The sequence below is a fragment of the Gymnoscopelus braueri genome (assembly GCF_963280865.1).
Source record: "Gymnoscopelus braueri genome assembly, chromosome: 13".
NCBI classification, from domain to species: domain Eukaryota; kingdom Metazoa; phylum Chordata; class Actinopteri; order Myctophiformes; family Myctophidae; genus Gymnoscopelus; species Gymnoscopelus braueri.
The window spans coordinates 17615778-17631549 of NC_137615.1; the positions used below are offsets into that span (position 1 = coordinate 17615778).

The 15772-nt window shown below is 42.2% G+C and overlaps 1 protein-coding gene across 2 annotated transcripts in view; it reads right to left on the reverse strand.

Moving 5' to 3' along the window:
- notch3 (notch receptor 3) overlaps window positions 1-4226 on the reverse strand; it is a 36009-nt gene extending 31783 nt beyond the window's left edge. For both annotated transcript variants that reach the window (XM_080447577.1, XM_080447576.1), the window contains exons 1-2: window positions 3931-4226; window positions 2186-2261 (exon numbers count right to left, since the gene is read on the reverse strand). In XM_080447577.1, the coding sequence (XP_080303703.1) occupies window positions 2186-2261; window positions 3931-3994 (140 nt within the window). In that variant the 5' untranslated portion in view covers window positions 3995-4226. The remainder of the gene's footprint in view (window positions 1-2185; window positions 2262-3930) is intronic.
- Between the last annotated feature and the right edge of the window lie 11546 nt (window positions 4227-15772).

The following is a 15772-nucleotide window of genomic DNA, read 5'->3' on the forward strand; positions in this document are numbered from 1 at the left end:
ACAACCCATACTTTACTGAGGATTACTCTGTAATCTCCTATCAGCAACTCTGGCCAGAGACCTTTACTCAGTTATGTGAGGAGTGTGCTACTGCTAGCACGGTCAGGAAAACATAAAGTGACTTGGTTGGGAAAAATAAGATTCAGACAAAGACAGGTTTGTGAGGTTTCCTACGCTACGGGCAAAGTGTAGTATTAATTTCTTGTTTGCCAACATGACAGAAGATACATTGGTATCTGGGGCAGGGACAATGACATTTGCCATACACACAAAATATTAGCGTCACATGAGAATTTACTTGCGGCAAGAAAAAGAAAACAACACCCTGGTTGCGCAACTTCAGCGCACCTCTATATCTCTACACTGAACTAAATCACCTGTAAATTTAAAGCACATTTCAAGTATTCCACTAGCTCTCCAAATTCCAAATCGTATGCCAGTACCGGTATCTATATCTGCATTTTCTTGTTTTGTTTCTGCTCTATATCTGCCTCACTTTGCCGTGGCCATTCTTCTCTCCCCGTCTCTCGACGGTGCCAGGTTACATCCAGGTATCTGGTGGAAGAAAGGATCTTTTCTGCTGCTTTGGATCTCCCGTTACGCTAGGCTCCCATGGGAAGGGGTGGGGTGGCTCCACCACTCACCTCTCTAGGACTGGTCCGGCCACTCTCATGTGGCCATGCTCGGCTCCGCTCCACTCCACTGCCCTGCCCTGCCATGGTACTCTTACCACGCTGTGTGGTATGACATTTGGTGTCCCCTTTCCATTGGAAATCCCTTCCCTCGCACTTTAGTGCTTCTTGTTGTTGGCACTGAGCCAGCAGAGTAATTACACATGAAAGGCTCTCACACCCCTCACATACATGCATGTACACAACACACACCGGCGAAAAAATGCAAATAAAAAAAATCTGTACAGCATATTTGATACCATGATCAAATCAAGTCTTGAGATCAATGTATAGCCTACTATACCCCTAGTCGTTGCTGTTGTATTTCACCAGAGTAATTACAACTATTAGGGGAGATAAGAGTGGTTTTGTGTGGCACTAAAACGAAATGATTTGTTCAGCCAAAAAGGCTTTATATTGAACAGACTTGTAAAATCTGTATTTATAAAAGTATAATCATAGCTTATAAGCTATGATTATATATTTACTTCAGCACACTTGGCTTTAGCTAATGATTGAAAAATAGAAACTTGTGGGTGGTAGCTACCAGTTCTAAATGTATTTGAGTTACTCATTGGCTATCCACACACCACTGTAGCAATTGAAATGTTATAATACGGCATAGACCCTTCACGTGATAAATTATTTATTAAGATGATTTGCATCAATGTCTACTTTTGACCTAGGTAGTAGGCGTCATAGTTGGAGAGTCGACAAGCCAATAAAACACAGATTTACTGTACTGGAGGGAAGCAGCTGACACCCAAGCGGTTATTGTTTCACCAGTAGTACAGTGCTACAGTCTCCCCTTCTAAAGCACTCATGAACGTTTCCTTGGCTAAATGCTGAAATGACCCCCAGGCAAGAAACTGTAGGCTATTCAGCTCAGCTATTGAAATAGTCTCCCACATACCCCCCTGAACAATTTGAAAAACAAAGAACCTCATCACTGTGAAATGATTGGAGCTCAAAATGTCAAAAATGGAGGGAAACTAAAAAAAATACAACTGATAGTACATTGTGCTGTACTGTGCTGGCCAACCTGACTGAATAACAGATAATAACAGGTCTAAGTCCGGGAAATGCTCATGATACCAGGAACAAAACTTTAGTCATGCTGTATGAGTATAGCTTAATACCGTAATTTATGTTTAACAAAGCTCTTCAACAGGTGCAAGAGAAATGAGTCTGTCAGCCAAACATGTTGAGGCTGGTTGATGCAACCTGCTTTATTACTCACATGTGCCAAGTAGACATGGTCCATTAGACCCATCTTACATCAAGTTTGACGAGATCTGATTAATTACCAATACCAACCAATTGATACAATCTATAGGCTAGTTTGATTATTGTCAGACAAACTCTGTAACTTCTATAACTTCAGGGACTTGGAAGTGCCCTAACATAACATGTTGGGTTTATGTTGAATCAAGGCATATTTTTCAAACCAGGGGTATTCCTGAAAGAAAGGTCAGGGGTCAAGCTTACAGACCATATCCAAGTGTTACACTTACATGCATCGAGGAGATGATGAGTCTATGCATGTCCCTCCATTTTCACAAGGTCTGTGTGTATCCAAGCAGTGAAACCCTGTAGAGACACAAGAAATTAATTAAGGGGGACATTGACTGGCGCTCCACAGGTTGATGCCAAATTACTTGAGGTCATCCAACATGGATTACATGGATCATTCAGAGCTGGCCTGGTCCAAAGATGAGAGTGTGGGCCTACTAGACAGACCTGTCATGTACAATTGTTTTTTCAAATCTTCTGGTGCCCAGTTCACCCCTGTAGATTTGATCTATAATGCTGTTGGTAGAATGTATCTTATGTAGCCTAATTTGTAGACACACAAAGATACTATTGTTTCTTGATTACTTTCACAAGAAACACAGATAAACTTTTCTCTATTTGCCAGGATGTAGATACAATTCATAATATGCCATTTTATTTGTCTAAGAAGTCATTACAGTCAGTCAACTAAAATGGTTTTCTAATGGAACGTTAATTCACTTTAAAAGTAAATGCAATACATTTGTTACAAACAACACCAGTGTTTATTGTATTTAATGCAATTAGTAGGCTATCGTGTTCTGGCTGTCATTATAAGATACTCTTTTTTTTTTTTATTGTTTAGAGCTCTTTGTTAGAAAAAAAAAGGAGGAGAGGAGGGGGGTTTCAGTTCTGGCTCATCGCCCCTTCATTAACAAATTCTCACCCTGCCCCCACAAATCATTCAGGACACGAACAAAATTGTTAGGCCTGAAAGTGATCTCTAAGTGAAAGCGATATTAAAATAAAAAATAAAACGAAAGGCGGGAGGGGGGAAATAAAATAAGATAATATATTAATCAGTTCAGTGGTCTGTTCAGAAAAAAGCAAATAAGGGGGGTAGCCTAGGGGGGTCTGTGATTGCCGCTGCTGTTGCAGTGCAGCTGAACTGAAGTGGCTGGTGTGTTTGTTCGCTCCCACGGTGTGTGATCAGAGCCTCTGAGAGAGAAGCCAGAGACACAGCAGCGGAATCGCAGAAATACTGGCAGATCAATCGTCAGATGCAATCAGTGAGGCAAAATCTATTTTCCCCACACAGCAGCCTCACCGTCCGTGTCACACACTCTGATTTAACAAAAACCCTGATGAAAATGTGTTCATGAGAGGAGTTGACATGTGATGCGATGCATGCAAAGTTCCTCTCCCATGGCCATCATCATCATCATCATCACACTTGTTGGCCATCTCTAGTCTCTACCCTACCGAGTTGAAGAAGGGAAACCAAACTGGCCCACAATGCAACGTGACGGGGGGCATTGATTCTCCTGCCAACAGGTCTACCGGACACTCCGCAGGTCATCAAATTATTGGCTCAGGAATGCGACAAAAACTAAAGAAATCTCCATGAATTCAAGGCTTCATGGGATGTGCAAATGATAGAAAACAAGTCATTTTTTTGGTGGGGGTGAACTACTCCTTTAACCTTTATGTTGTTATCTCTTGAAACCAGTGCCTCAAACCACTTGAACGTTGCCCGTTAGAAATCACCACTTTATCTCATTATGCCCGTTTAAATAAACGCAATTTGAAGTGTTAAAGCTAGTTGTATGCAGCTTGGTAGCAGCAGCATGCTGGCTGGAGGAGCAGAGCGCACCGGGTGATCATTAAAGGACAGCGTTTATCACCGGACAATGGGACGCTCTGCTGTCCAGACATGTCCGCTTAAATGTAACCAAATGGGAGCTTTAAAAAGTGTAACACGGCTTACCTTCACCACGGTGAATAAACAATAAAAACACAAAGATTATCCATGGAATAGTATTCCCGTCCATTTTCCCGTTGGAAGTAAAGTTTCCAGCGCTTTAGTGGTACTATTAGCAGTAATACATCCTTTGGAGGGTCACAAAAAGATAGGAAAGTTCCGAGACGGGACAGGGAATCTTCATTCAAGTTTTTTTGTAGCGGAAAAACCAAGCAAAAAACACCCCCAGAAAGTGTAAAAGGTCCAAATCCCCCGTAGTAATATCCAGTCCGCAGCGCCGCTGCTGCTGTGCGTCTTGGTAAACCTCCTGAAACTTTTGAAAAACTTTCTTTCACTCACACTCTGACTCTGGTCCGAGGTGGTATTACTCCGCCTCCTTTTCCCATTCTAACCACCCCTTCGAGGGGACAGCTATTAGGCCTATTCCGCACAAGAGGAAATAGTCCTTATCAATTTACAGGAGTAGGCCTAGTTCACCCCAAAATGACTTATCAATTACACACCACATGAAGGCTTGAATTAATGGAGATTTTTTTGTCACATCATCACATTCCTAAACCAATAATTTAAGTGGCAGGAGACTCAATTGAGTCTCCTACTGAGCAGCCACCCGGTCATCAAATTATTGCCTTAGGAATGTGACAAAAACTAAAAAATCTCCTCTCATGGGGTGTGTAATTGATAGAAAATAAGCATTTTTTTGGGGTGAACTACTCCTTTAAGCTACTTTATGAAAAAAAGAAAAGTCCACAAATTTGACACCGCTGATATAGTAGGTCTGACAAACTAAAATATACAGACTAATTACAAATAGAATAATGATAATTTAACATTTGAACTAATTATGTCAAGTGATGTGACAGTATATGGCACCAAACATGACCTGTTAAGTTACAATTCTGGATCTTGAGTTTGTTTGTATTTGTTCTTTCCAATTCACAGTTGTGTGAATTAGGAACCATTTCAATACCAAATGGAACACAATTCAAGACCTGACTCACTGTCATTATTAATCAATATTTCAAACTCAAACTCAGCTTCATTGACACATCACATGTTTACACCAAGTATAAGGGAGTGGGTGATATGATTTAGTTCAAGCTTCCTATGACTGCAGTTACATTGTTAAATAAGGTATAAGAATGTTAAGAACATGTGCAGGTATAACGTATACTGTATGGTACCAAAATGGTACTGAGGTATTTAGACAAATAATATAGCAGGTGCAAATATACAGAGTTCCTCAGTCTGTTGCGCTTATTATCTATAAGCACAACATATATTTTTTTAATAGATTATTGTCTATACATAAAATATATGAGGATGTATTGTCAGCTATACATACAGATGTATGATATTTAGTATTAATGCAATCTTAGAGGCCACATCGTCTTTGTAGCCAGCCTGGTAGATAAGATAGATTAAAGATAGCATACTAGGTTGTCTCTAGTCTAGTGTGTGGGAAACAACAGTAGCAATAAATGTCCCCAGAACTAAATGTTCTCTTGGAAAACCAAATATACATAATATTTACTCTGTAGTGTGAGGGAAACAACAGTATAGCAATACATGTCCCCAAAACTAAATGTTCTCTTGGAAAACCAAATAAACATAATATTTAACCCATTAAAACCGGGAAAGCATCTGTGTCATTTTAGATTTTAACCACTTTAACCATTATTTTATACGTTGGCTATTCAAAAATAGCAGATATACAAGCTCATAGCGTGTCACTTCGTGCCATGCGATAAGCTTGTAGATCGGCTATTTTTTTTAAATCGTGAACATTTGTGCAAATCTTTGAATGTATATATATTTTTAAAGCGAACATGTTTAACTCAAATCTTTGCTTCTGGGGGTCCCTGGAACAAAATATTCTAAGATTGGGTGTCCGCTGCCAGAGTAATGGTGGTCCTTGACATGAAAAAGTTTTGAGCACCACTGATATAGCAACATATGTTTTTCAGAAAACTGATTTAGAAGGCATTTGTAGAATCGGCCTCAGGTCTTTTAATGGGTTTTAAGCAAAGTATATAATGCAAAGCATTAGAATCTCACTGTAACCCTCAAGGTCCCAACAACAGGTTTATGAACATTAATCATCCCATCCCTAAATTTGGAGCTTGCATTATGTATACCAAAACACATCTGAATATAAAACCGCCATATTGGTTTTGTATAGGTGATTTTCTTACTATCCACAAAAAAATAGTTACTTTTAAAAAGAAAACAGTCATTCATGTTTACACAGAGGTGGAAGAAGCGTCTGTGTTATGGTAGTCACCCTTATATCTTCTAGACTGGAGCGTGTCTGTGCAAACAAACGTGTTTGTTTGTGTGTTTACATTTGATGCATCACTGATAAGTGACCGAACGTTGTTTACATAATGAAAATGAGAGCAACATTCTGCTATTCCCTGGCACCACTCATTGCTCACACTGCCTTTCCTTTAGTTTAGCCTATGGCGGTGGACTGGTTTTCTGCAGCCTGCATATAGAGCTTTGGTTGTTCTGCAGCACAGAGCGGAGCCAGTCGCTTACAAGAGACAATAGCCTTGATTTGAATAATAAAAGGAGACCGGCATTATGACACAGTTTCTCTCTGCAGGGAATAGAGATCGAGGGGGCAGCGTTCTAATATTCAAGGACACCCCCCACTCCCACCCCCCAAAACTCCTTCACCCCACAATTTTTGGTCCTGGCCTTGAATAAATTACAAGCATGGGTAAGGCCATTAATGTAGCAAGCTGGTTGGGAGTGAAGTTCGTTAGAGCTTGTGACGTCATCTATAGGGGTCGGTGAAAAGAGCTTGTTAGGCCCACCAGACACCTGCCTAATTTGGCAGCCTGAAATAAAAGTTCTGCAACAATTTCATTGGCTGTTTTCCAAACTTGTGTACGGCATAATATGATTTTCTAGTTCCATCTCTGCATTTGGATATAACAGCAACAGATGGAAGATCCTCCCTTAATTCTCAGCTGGATGTGTAAATGTGATTCAGAACCATTATCCATCAGTGTTTATTGTCTGTGAGCATGTGAAAAACATATGGTATATGTTTTTGTGTGCAACAAGTAGGCATAAAAAGCTGTGTTTTCATCTAGTCTTAAAATAATTTATGCCTTGTAACTCGAGGGGTTGTGGCTGGTAGATCTATTCTAAGCTTTTTTGGCAGGTATTGGAGGTGTTCTGAGTCTTCCAGTTGGAGGCAGTCCCAGAGAAGGATATCTCACATTGTTCTGCGACTAGAGTTCTGTCTCTTCACGGCTTCGTAACATTCTACAGTAGCTGTTGCTCATGTCTGGCAAAGGTCTCACAGCAGTGTTATTTCTGAGGTCATAATATGTCATATGACGTTAATGTACTAACTAGCAAGCTTTAGTTGGCTAATAGAAGATACAAATGACACCTCATCTCTCATCCAGTCTAGAAGAATATTAAAGAAGGCATCATAGCTACTGGCTTAGCATAATGTTCAAATCTGAGCAATGTTCCTATCGTTACAAGACTCTGAGGTATGTTTATCTTTTACTGCTTCGTTATAGTACCTTTTGCTTATGCCTGGCAATAATTTCCCAGCAGGGGTATCATTAATGAATCATGATGTAATTGTGACAACAAGCAGTCTTTATTATAAGGATTGTACTGTAGCCTATTGTTATGTTGATTAGATTTTAAACTTATTTTATAACCACTGGCCAAAGTGTGATCGCAAAACAATTCCTGTAATTACAAAAACTGGAGTATAGAAGAGAGGAATTTTGTCCTGACTGAATGTATGCTGCATTTTTGACTTCTTGAAGTTCTACGCTTCTTTTTTTCCTGGTGAGGAATTATAAGTATTGCAACAATGCTACACCCCTGCGGTTTCTGAAATCTTGAATCCCTCTGAGTAACTAGAGTTAGCTGCAGCAACGTTTGAAAGAGTGATTGTGAAAGATCACCATGGTGACCTGTTTTCTTTACATTTGAGCTAAAAAAAGAAAAAAGCTCTGTCTGAGACAGTACCAGTAAAGGCATGTAAAGGGTGTTTTTTTATTTAGTTGCGCTCCGGGGTCGCTCACCAATAATAGCTGATCTCAAGCTCACAACGCATCACAGTACAACACGTGTGCTTGTAGATCAGCTATTTTCGGTGTGTGACAATGGTGCGCAACCAAGTATAAATCAGGATTTAGTTCCAGGAAATTGAGAAACAATCAGAAAATTCCAGTTCACCCTTTTTTCTCTCTCCGATTTCTTCTCATTTAGGAAATGCAAAGCCAAGGCTTCCATGTGGAAACATTACCTCTTCTGATTGTTTCAGACCTGAAACAGAACACCAATGTTTTGTGTGTGTGATTGTCTGCAACAGTCACTGGTTTGTTCGGTTTGGCTGTGGGAGATGTCTGTTCATTAAATGTTATGGATTCTCTCTAGTCTCACTCTATTTTTCTCTGCCTCTGTATCTCTCTGTGTCGTCTGTCTCTTACAGACCGTGTTTTGTTTATGTTTAGGAGACGGTGTCAGAGAGGAAGGCCTCCTGACCGAGTTCTAGCGTAGGGCTCAGGGGGAAACTCAAAACAGACAAACAAGAAGGTGACAGCAGTCAAGATTTATAACACTGCTCACTGTTGGAAAGAGAGCAACACTCCCCCAGATCCCCCTTTGAACTTCCATTTCAAAGGGTAGCGCGTCATAGTCATTTCATGTAGATATGACTAAATTCCAGTTGTCATCATCATGCATTAGTGCATTAGAATGCACATTCATTTTGCCGACTCCCTGCTGTTGTACGCCCGGCTGCACTAACTATTCTGCTCTTTTCCATTCAGCACAACCTGCGCTAACATGTACTATTGTGAAATAACATTGCTACTGAAACGGGTTTGCTTGTATCCATCCACACTACATGTGGAAGATCCTGTATGTTTGCAGAGTCAAGAGTGAAAGCTGGTAGTTAAACCCACTTAGCGAAGACCACCCATGGTGAAGAAGTAAAACTCGCACACACCCGCACTATCTCTCTGTTCTTTTTTTAACCCCGCCTCCCCTGCGTACTCACACACTACAGGGATGTGTTAAGACACTGCAGAGGTCACATAGGTCAACATAACAGAGCTTCTGCGGAAGATATCTCTAATGAGCCGAGTCTGTTGAAGATTCGTTGGAGACTATCGGTGCCCGCTGTACTCTCCTGAGGTGGTGTGATGTTGCCGGGTCCATCGTCACATTTGACCTGTTACTTTGGAGCATCCTCCAACAATAGGATAGAGGTACAATGCACCATGACACAGTGCAGTGTGGTCAGCCAGTGCTCTCCATTCATTCACGGTGGCCTTTGAGAGCCAGCCTGTGATGAGGTGCAAACGGACAGTGTGTGTGTGTGTGTGTGTGTGTGTGTATGTATGTGTGTGTGGACACTGTGGAAGTGATGAGTTTACCACCCAGGCCAGACTGATTTATGTGGGAAAAGCCCAGAGAGCGCCCGTGGAGAGTGTGGAGAGGATTAGAGCCCCGTCTACAAAACCCGTCACGGCCAATCAGCAACTGAGGCCCCCTACAGACAGACATCGAGGCCAATCACAGCACAGTGTTGGGCTGTACAGTCTTTGTTACCTGCTTTATCAGTGCTTCATACTTAGTCGTATGATCTCTTTATCAATGGGGGTTTCTGGGTAATGTTAAGCACCAAGGGCCACTGAGCTGTGAAAAGATAGCAGACATACTCTTTGATTTTATCTCCGCCAGTGACTCACATGCGCTCTCTCTCCCTCTCACACACACACAGGCGCACACACACACACACACACACACACACACACACACACACACACACACACACACACACACACACACACACACACACACACACACACACACACACACACACACACACACACACACACACACACACACACACACACACACACACACACACATGTCTAAGGATGATAAGACATCTGCTCTATTCCTGTTCTGTTCTGGGAATATGGGGTCGTCTTCCTACAGTAACTCTGCTCTTCCCAGGAGTCTTCACTCTGTGGGTCATTCAGTTCCTGCATGCTTCTGTTTCACCATGTTAGGGAAATACAAATAACAACAAAATAAAACATATGACAGCACTTTTGTTTCCTGTTTATTGATCATTAGGGATTGTTAGGGATTCACAGGCCCTCATTTGATTTATGTTTCATCCTTATTATTCTGAATGTAGATAAGCTCCTTTAATTCCATTTATTTGTTACTTGTCACTGTACTTTTTTATTATGATTATGTATTTATAGCATTCGCACAATGACGTGTATAGGGTCATTTCTTTCTTGTTGTGCCTTTATCATGGTGTGTAAGATAAAGTTGGCTGTTTTCATGTCTAAATAAAAGTCAAGTGATTGAAGGAGTTTATTTATTTTCCTGTACGCTGAAAGAAAGAGAGTGGTTCTTTTCAGTCTGTATTGTTGACATTATAATCCTCTGTACTTTTTTCTTTTTTCCATGTCAACCCTGCCTTTTTCACCCTGCCTTTCCCCAACCACACGCTCTCTTATGCACACACACACACACACACACACACACACACACACACACACACACACACACACACACACACACACACACACACACACACACACACACACACACACACACACACACACACACACACACACACACACACACACACACACACACACACACACACACACACACACACACACACACATACAGTGGACACACATATGCAGTGGAGACTAAAGGCCTGTTGCCAAAGGTAAACATATGGAATGATGGATCTTTCTTCAAATTGTGGGAAAATGTGTTTGACTTTCACACAAGCTCTCTAAACGGCTGTTAAAACCTGTGTGTGTGTGTGTGTGTGTGTGCGCGCACACACACACACACACGTGTGTGTGCAGCCGCGCACTCGCACGTTTGAGTTAGACAGAGACAGAAAGAAAGAAGAGAAATTGAATCTTTACCTTTGGGAATCATTTACTTTTGGATAACTTCCTGTTCCCTCCCTCACACTAAATCATTGGGCTGGGAGACAGATAATAGCAGTACATAGGACATACAGAGAATAGTATAGACCTTTATCCTAATCCCAAGGGAAATTCAGTCCTCATATAGCCGCACCGCAGAAAGGATGAAAGAAAGATACAGGAAAGAGTAGTGAACAAGTACAGAGAGAAGTACTAGTAACAAACGGTAACAAAATCATTTAAAAGCCAGTATAAAGATGACTTAATATCCGACCTGGCCTTCTGCGCCCCGGACTAGTCAGGTGTGCATAGTGTATACATGCATACACAGGCAAAGGCAACATTTGCAATCAATGATGACCAAAACAGGCAAATAGACTTGAAAACCTAGGGACTGATCTAGCTGCCTGCACTAGGCATAACTGGACACAAATAATGTGCAATCAATCACAGTAAAACGGCATTTATAGTAGTTATCTGTGTACAATCTATTACCAGTAATATGTGCATATGGTAGGAATATAATGCACAGATAATATAACAGAACAGTAGAGTGAATCAGCAGTCAACCTACATCAAAGGGAGTACAAACATCGGTGTGTATCGTGGTGAAAAGCATTAGCAGCAGGCTTAATCACTTAAACCCCAGCATCAGTATTGTGGGTAAAGGTTTCACTGAGAATAGCAGATCGACAAGCTAGCCGACAAGATAGCCGATAAATAGCAGATCGACAAGCTCACAACGCGTCACAGCGCGTCGCGTTGTGAGCTTGTCGATCGGCTATTTTCAGCGAAAGCTTTCCCCACAATAACGAAAAAAATAAAAGACACTAGTACGGCCCCTCCCTTGCCTGTGTTGGAGAGAGTTTTGGTTAAAAATCCATTCGGAAGGGGAATAATATCAGAATTTTATGACCTGTTAATGTCATTTTCTCCGGAATCCTCTGAATGTAGGCTTAATGCCTGGTGAGCAGATTTACAGGAGGACCTAACAGTGGAGCAATGGAGTACAGCTTGTAAAATGGCTCAATCCCAGACTGGGAATACACGCCTAAAACTTCTTCAATACAATTGGCTTATGAGAGTGTACATCACACCAGTGAAGCTTAATAAGTTTAATAACAATATTCCGGACTTATGCACCAGATGCGGTGAAGATAGAGGCACATTGTTCCACTGTTTATGGTCATGCCCAAGATTGATGGACTTTTGGAGGGAGATTGGGCAGGAAATACAAAGGATACTGTTAATTAACATTGTACCAGAACCTAAAGTTCTTTCTGCTAGGCCTCTATCCAGTTGGACACAGAATAAAGCGCAATGAGAGAATATTCATTGATATTTGTCTTTTACAAGCTAAAAGAGTAATTGCATTGACCTGGAAGAGGCCGGATAGACCAAGCATTGCACAGTGGTTCAGGGAACTGTCTTTATGCCTACCTAAATCACATATATACTTAGGGACAAACAAAAGGTGTTTCAGGAGGTGTGGGGTCGTTTTATACAGTACATGGAACACAATAATCTGCCGCATTTAATGGAAGAATCTGGAGAGGAGTAGTGTTGATGTCAATGTATGTTTTTCTTTTGTTTTTGTTTTTCATTGATTGTCTTGTAATGTTTTAGTGTAATTGTCATTTTTGTTTTTTGTTGTGTTTGTAATATAATGTTGAAATATTTTGTGAAAAGAAAGAAAAATAAATAAACATATTGTTGAAAAAAAAAAGACACTAGTACTGAGCCCTAAGGGACTCCGGTTACCCATATGGGGTTTAAGTGGTTAAGCAGGCCTCCGATAATTGTGTACATCAGTAGACCATGGGCAAGGGCACCATAGAGGGTGAGCAGGCCCTACGTACGTGCGTGAATCCGTGAATTATGTAGGACTAGTGGGAATAAGCAGCAAGCTGTGGGAGAGGTATCATGTAATTCATGGAGCTGGAAGAATCATTGTCCATTATTCTGCTACTGGTTTACAGTAAATCTCTTGGTGTGGGGGTGTGGGGGTGTGTGTGTGTGTGTGTGTGTGTGTGTGTGTGTGTGTGTGTGTGTGTGTGTGTGTGTGTGTGTGTGGGGAGGGTGATGCTGGGCACCCTGATGTGCCATGCCACCATTTGCATCAGCGGAGCAATGAGAAGGGAGGCCAGTGAGTGCATTGGACAGTCATGTGCAGGAATGTTTGTCAGATGCAGCCGGAGACAAGCCAGCTGGAGGAATTCAGAGTGCCATGGCTCTGTTTCCGTGTGAAATGGCTCCTTAAGACCACTGCGAACAGCTGCCGGACAGTGCCCCCCCCCCCCTCCCCGCTCTTCTCCTTCCCACCTCCTCCCTCCCAGGGGCCGTAAATTTTGGCGGAGGACGGAGATGCTGGCTACTTGCTGAAAGGGACCGTGGGCGGGATCCTGGGGTGTTTAGTGCAAGAGGTCAGCCTGGTGTGAGCCAGGCCACAGTGCCGCGGCTCTGGGCTGATACTCGGTGATGACCCGGCACACACGCGCTGTCCGGCCCCACAACATCATGAACGTCCGCACCTCTCCGCTCCGCTGTCCGGATTACTTGCACTGGTGTGAGGGGAAAGGGCACCGAAGGCATGCTGTAACAAGGGGGCTTATCTGAAGGAATGTCGGGGGGTCATTTGAGCCATCTTGTCAAAATCATGTCCAAATCCAACTAGTCTCACACACAATAACAAAAGTAAGCTGTGTGAAGTATTGAGTCATTTTGAGCGGGGGTTTTGGAAAGTGTTTTGGGTGGCATATGTTCAAATGTAAAAAAAAAAGACATATTGAGAAAAATGACTACGTTACAACTCCAATTGATCCCACATTTGCCTCTGAAAACCAGAGGAGAAAGACGTGGAGGGGTCCCGAGTTCTCTGTTCATCCTCTGTCCCTTCTGAGTCAATTGTAGTGGAAGCATGGTGTCAACCCTGCGCCATCAATCACTCCCTTTCAGAGGAGGGCAGACAAGGCGGGGACCCGCCCCCCAGGACAGGGGGGTGGAAGTTCTCATGCCCTCCCCGCCTCCTGCAGCCCCGCGCCCCCACAGACAGAACTCCGACAGCTGGTCTGGCCATTAGGGGTAGGCCGGGACCTGAGGGCCCCTGCACAGCAGCAACAGCTGCCAGCCCACTGCCCCCAGCAGCCCCACCAACATATAAAATCCGTATTAGAGCAGCCATCTATTGTTGCTTCCATGCATTCCTTCACATAAATGGGAATTATATGTATCACACACAATTCTATAGCCATTTGTGTACTGTAGACAGAGTATGTGCTGGTTGGTGAATATGTGTGAAAATCTGTGTACATGCAATTTGTTGGTACGCTTGGTTTTGTAAATGTTATTCATTTAGGGAAGCGTTACATTTTTGCCGTGACACTTGACTAGCAATTATGCAATTCTGCCCTCAGTGGGTGGTTGAGTTTTGTTTTGATGCCATATTTCAGTTCACTTCCCACAGTTGTAATCGGATAGCATCAAAACAAGGCTTAATGACCTCTTTGACTTAAATAGACTGGAATATTCTTGCATATTCAGACTTATTCTCCCAACCTCGAAAAGGCCTTGCTATACTTAGGAGAATGAGTTGGAAATTGTAATAGAGATCAATAACTCATTTTCTCTCACACTCGATTTCTGTTGAAAATGTGATCTTAGCACATGATTTAATTAGATATTTCTACCTATGGATACTGTATGTCTATTCTCCAATGAACCCAAGCATCCCTATTCTGGGGCTTACATTCTACAAAAATAGCAGACCTACAAGCTCACAACATGTTGCAACGCTTGTAGATTGTCTGTTTCTGGCAAATATATTTAGTGTAGAGTGAAAACAGGAGGGGACCAAGAGAACACTTGGGAATTCAGTCAACTAAGTATAGGGTTAAGTGGTTAAATGTATAGGCTAGTTTTTACCTGAAATCAGTAAAACTACTGGAGTGAAATTTAAATTGAACTTGTTTCAATAGTTTCCATTTCCTACTCATCTTTAAGTTATCTTAAAGCAAGGACAATTGCATTTAAACCAAATAAATAATTTGGCACAATGAATCCTAACTGTATTCCAACAAACCGTATTTGTTTGTCCAGATGGTAAACCCTAATGATGTGACTCATTATACCAGCTGTTTTGGCAAATGAAGATTGGGTTTTACAACTGGCCTTCCAAGGTATCACTTACAGTACCTGTCCATAAATATCAGTTTATTGAGCTTAGGACTGCCATTTCGTTTTGTATTTACAATACAATCTGTCTGCGTGGGTTGAGAGAGAGAACGCTTCCATTGTAAGATTGCCGTTTGTAAATGTATGCTGATTGAGGCAAATTGTGTTAATGAGCACACCTTGTTTGTCTGAATGAACGTGTGTGTTCCGTGCCGAGTGAGGTAGAAAATTGGAGTGTTGGAAGAGATTACGCCACACTGCCTCGTGGGTCTTGTTACTCGTGCACTAGTGGCGGCTGACTGGTTCCCACACCCTCCACGCTGAGGTGAGAGAGACTGCACCCACAGCCCCACCTGTGCCTCTGCCTGTCTCAGCAGAGCCCTCCTGAGCCAGGATCTTCCTTAAGAAAAGAACAAGGAAAAAAATACCCTAAATCTGGCCGGGGTGCAATCAAAACAACAGCCAGGGAGTAACAATGCCAGTGCACCACTAAGGTATAATTACAACTAGCACAACCAAGAATGGGATAATTACCTGTACCTGCCTTCCACACATATGCACACACGCGAACGCACGCACGCACGCACGCACGCACGCGTACGCACACGCACATGCACAAAGCCTGTCTATCTCACATCAGCAACGTCATACTATAGAACAGTCTAGCCGCTAAAGCATAGAAGCTATGAAGTCCAGCTTTTCATCTTGATATTGACTTT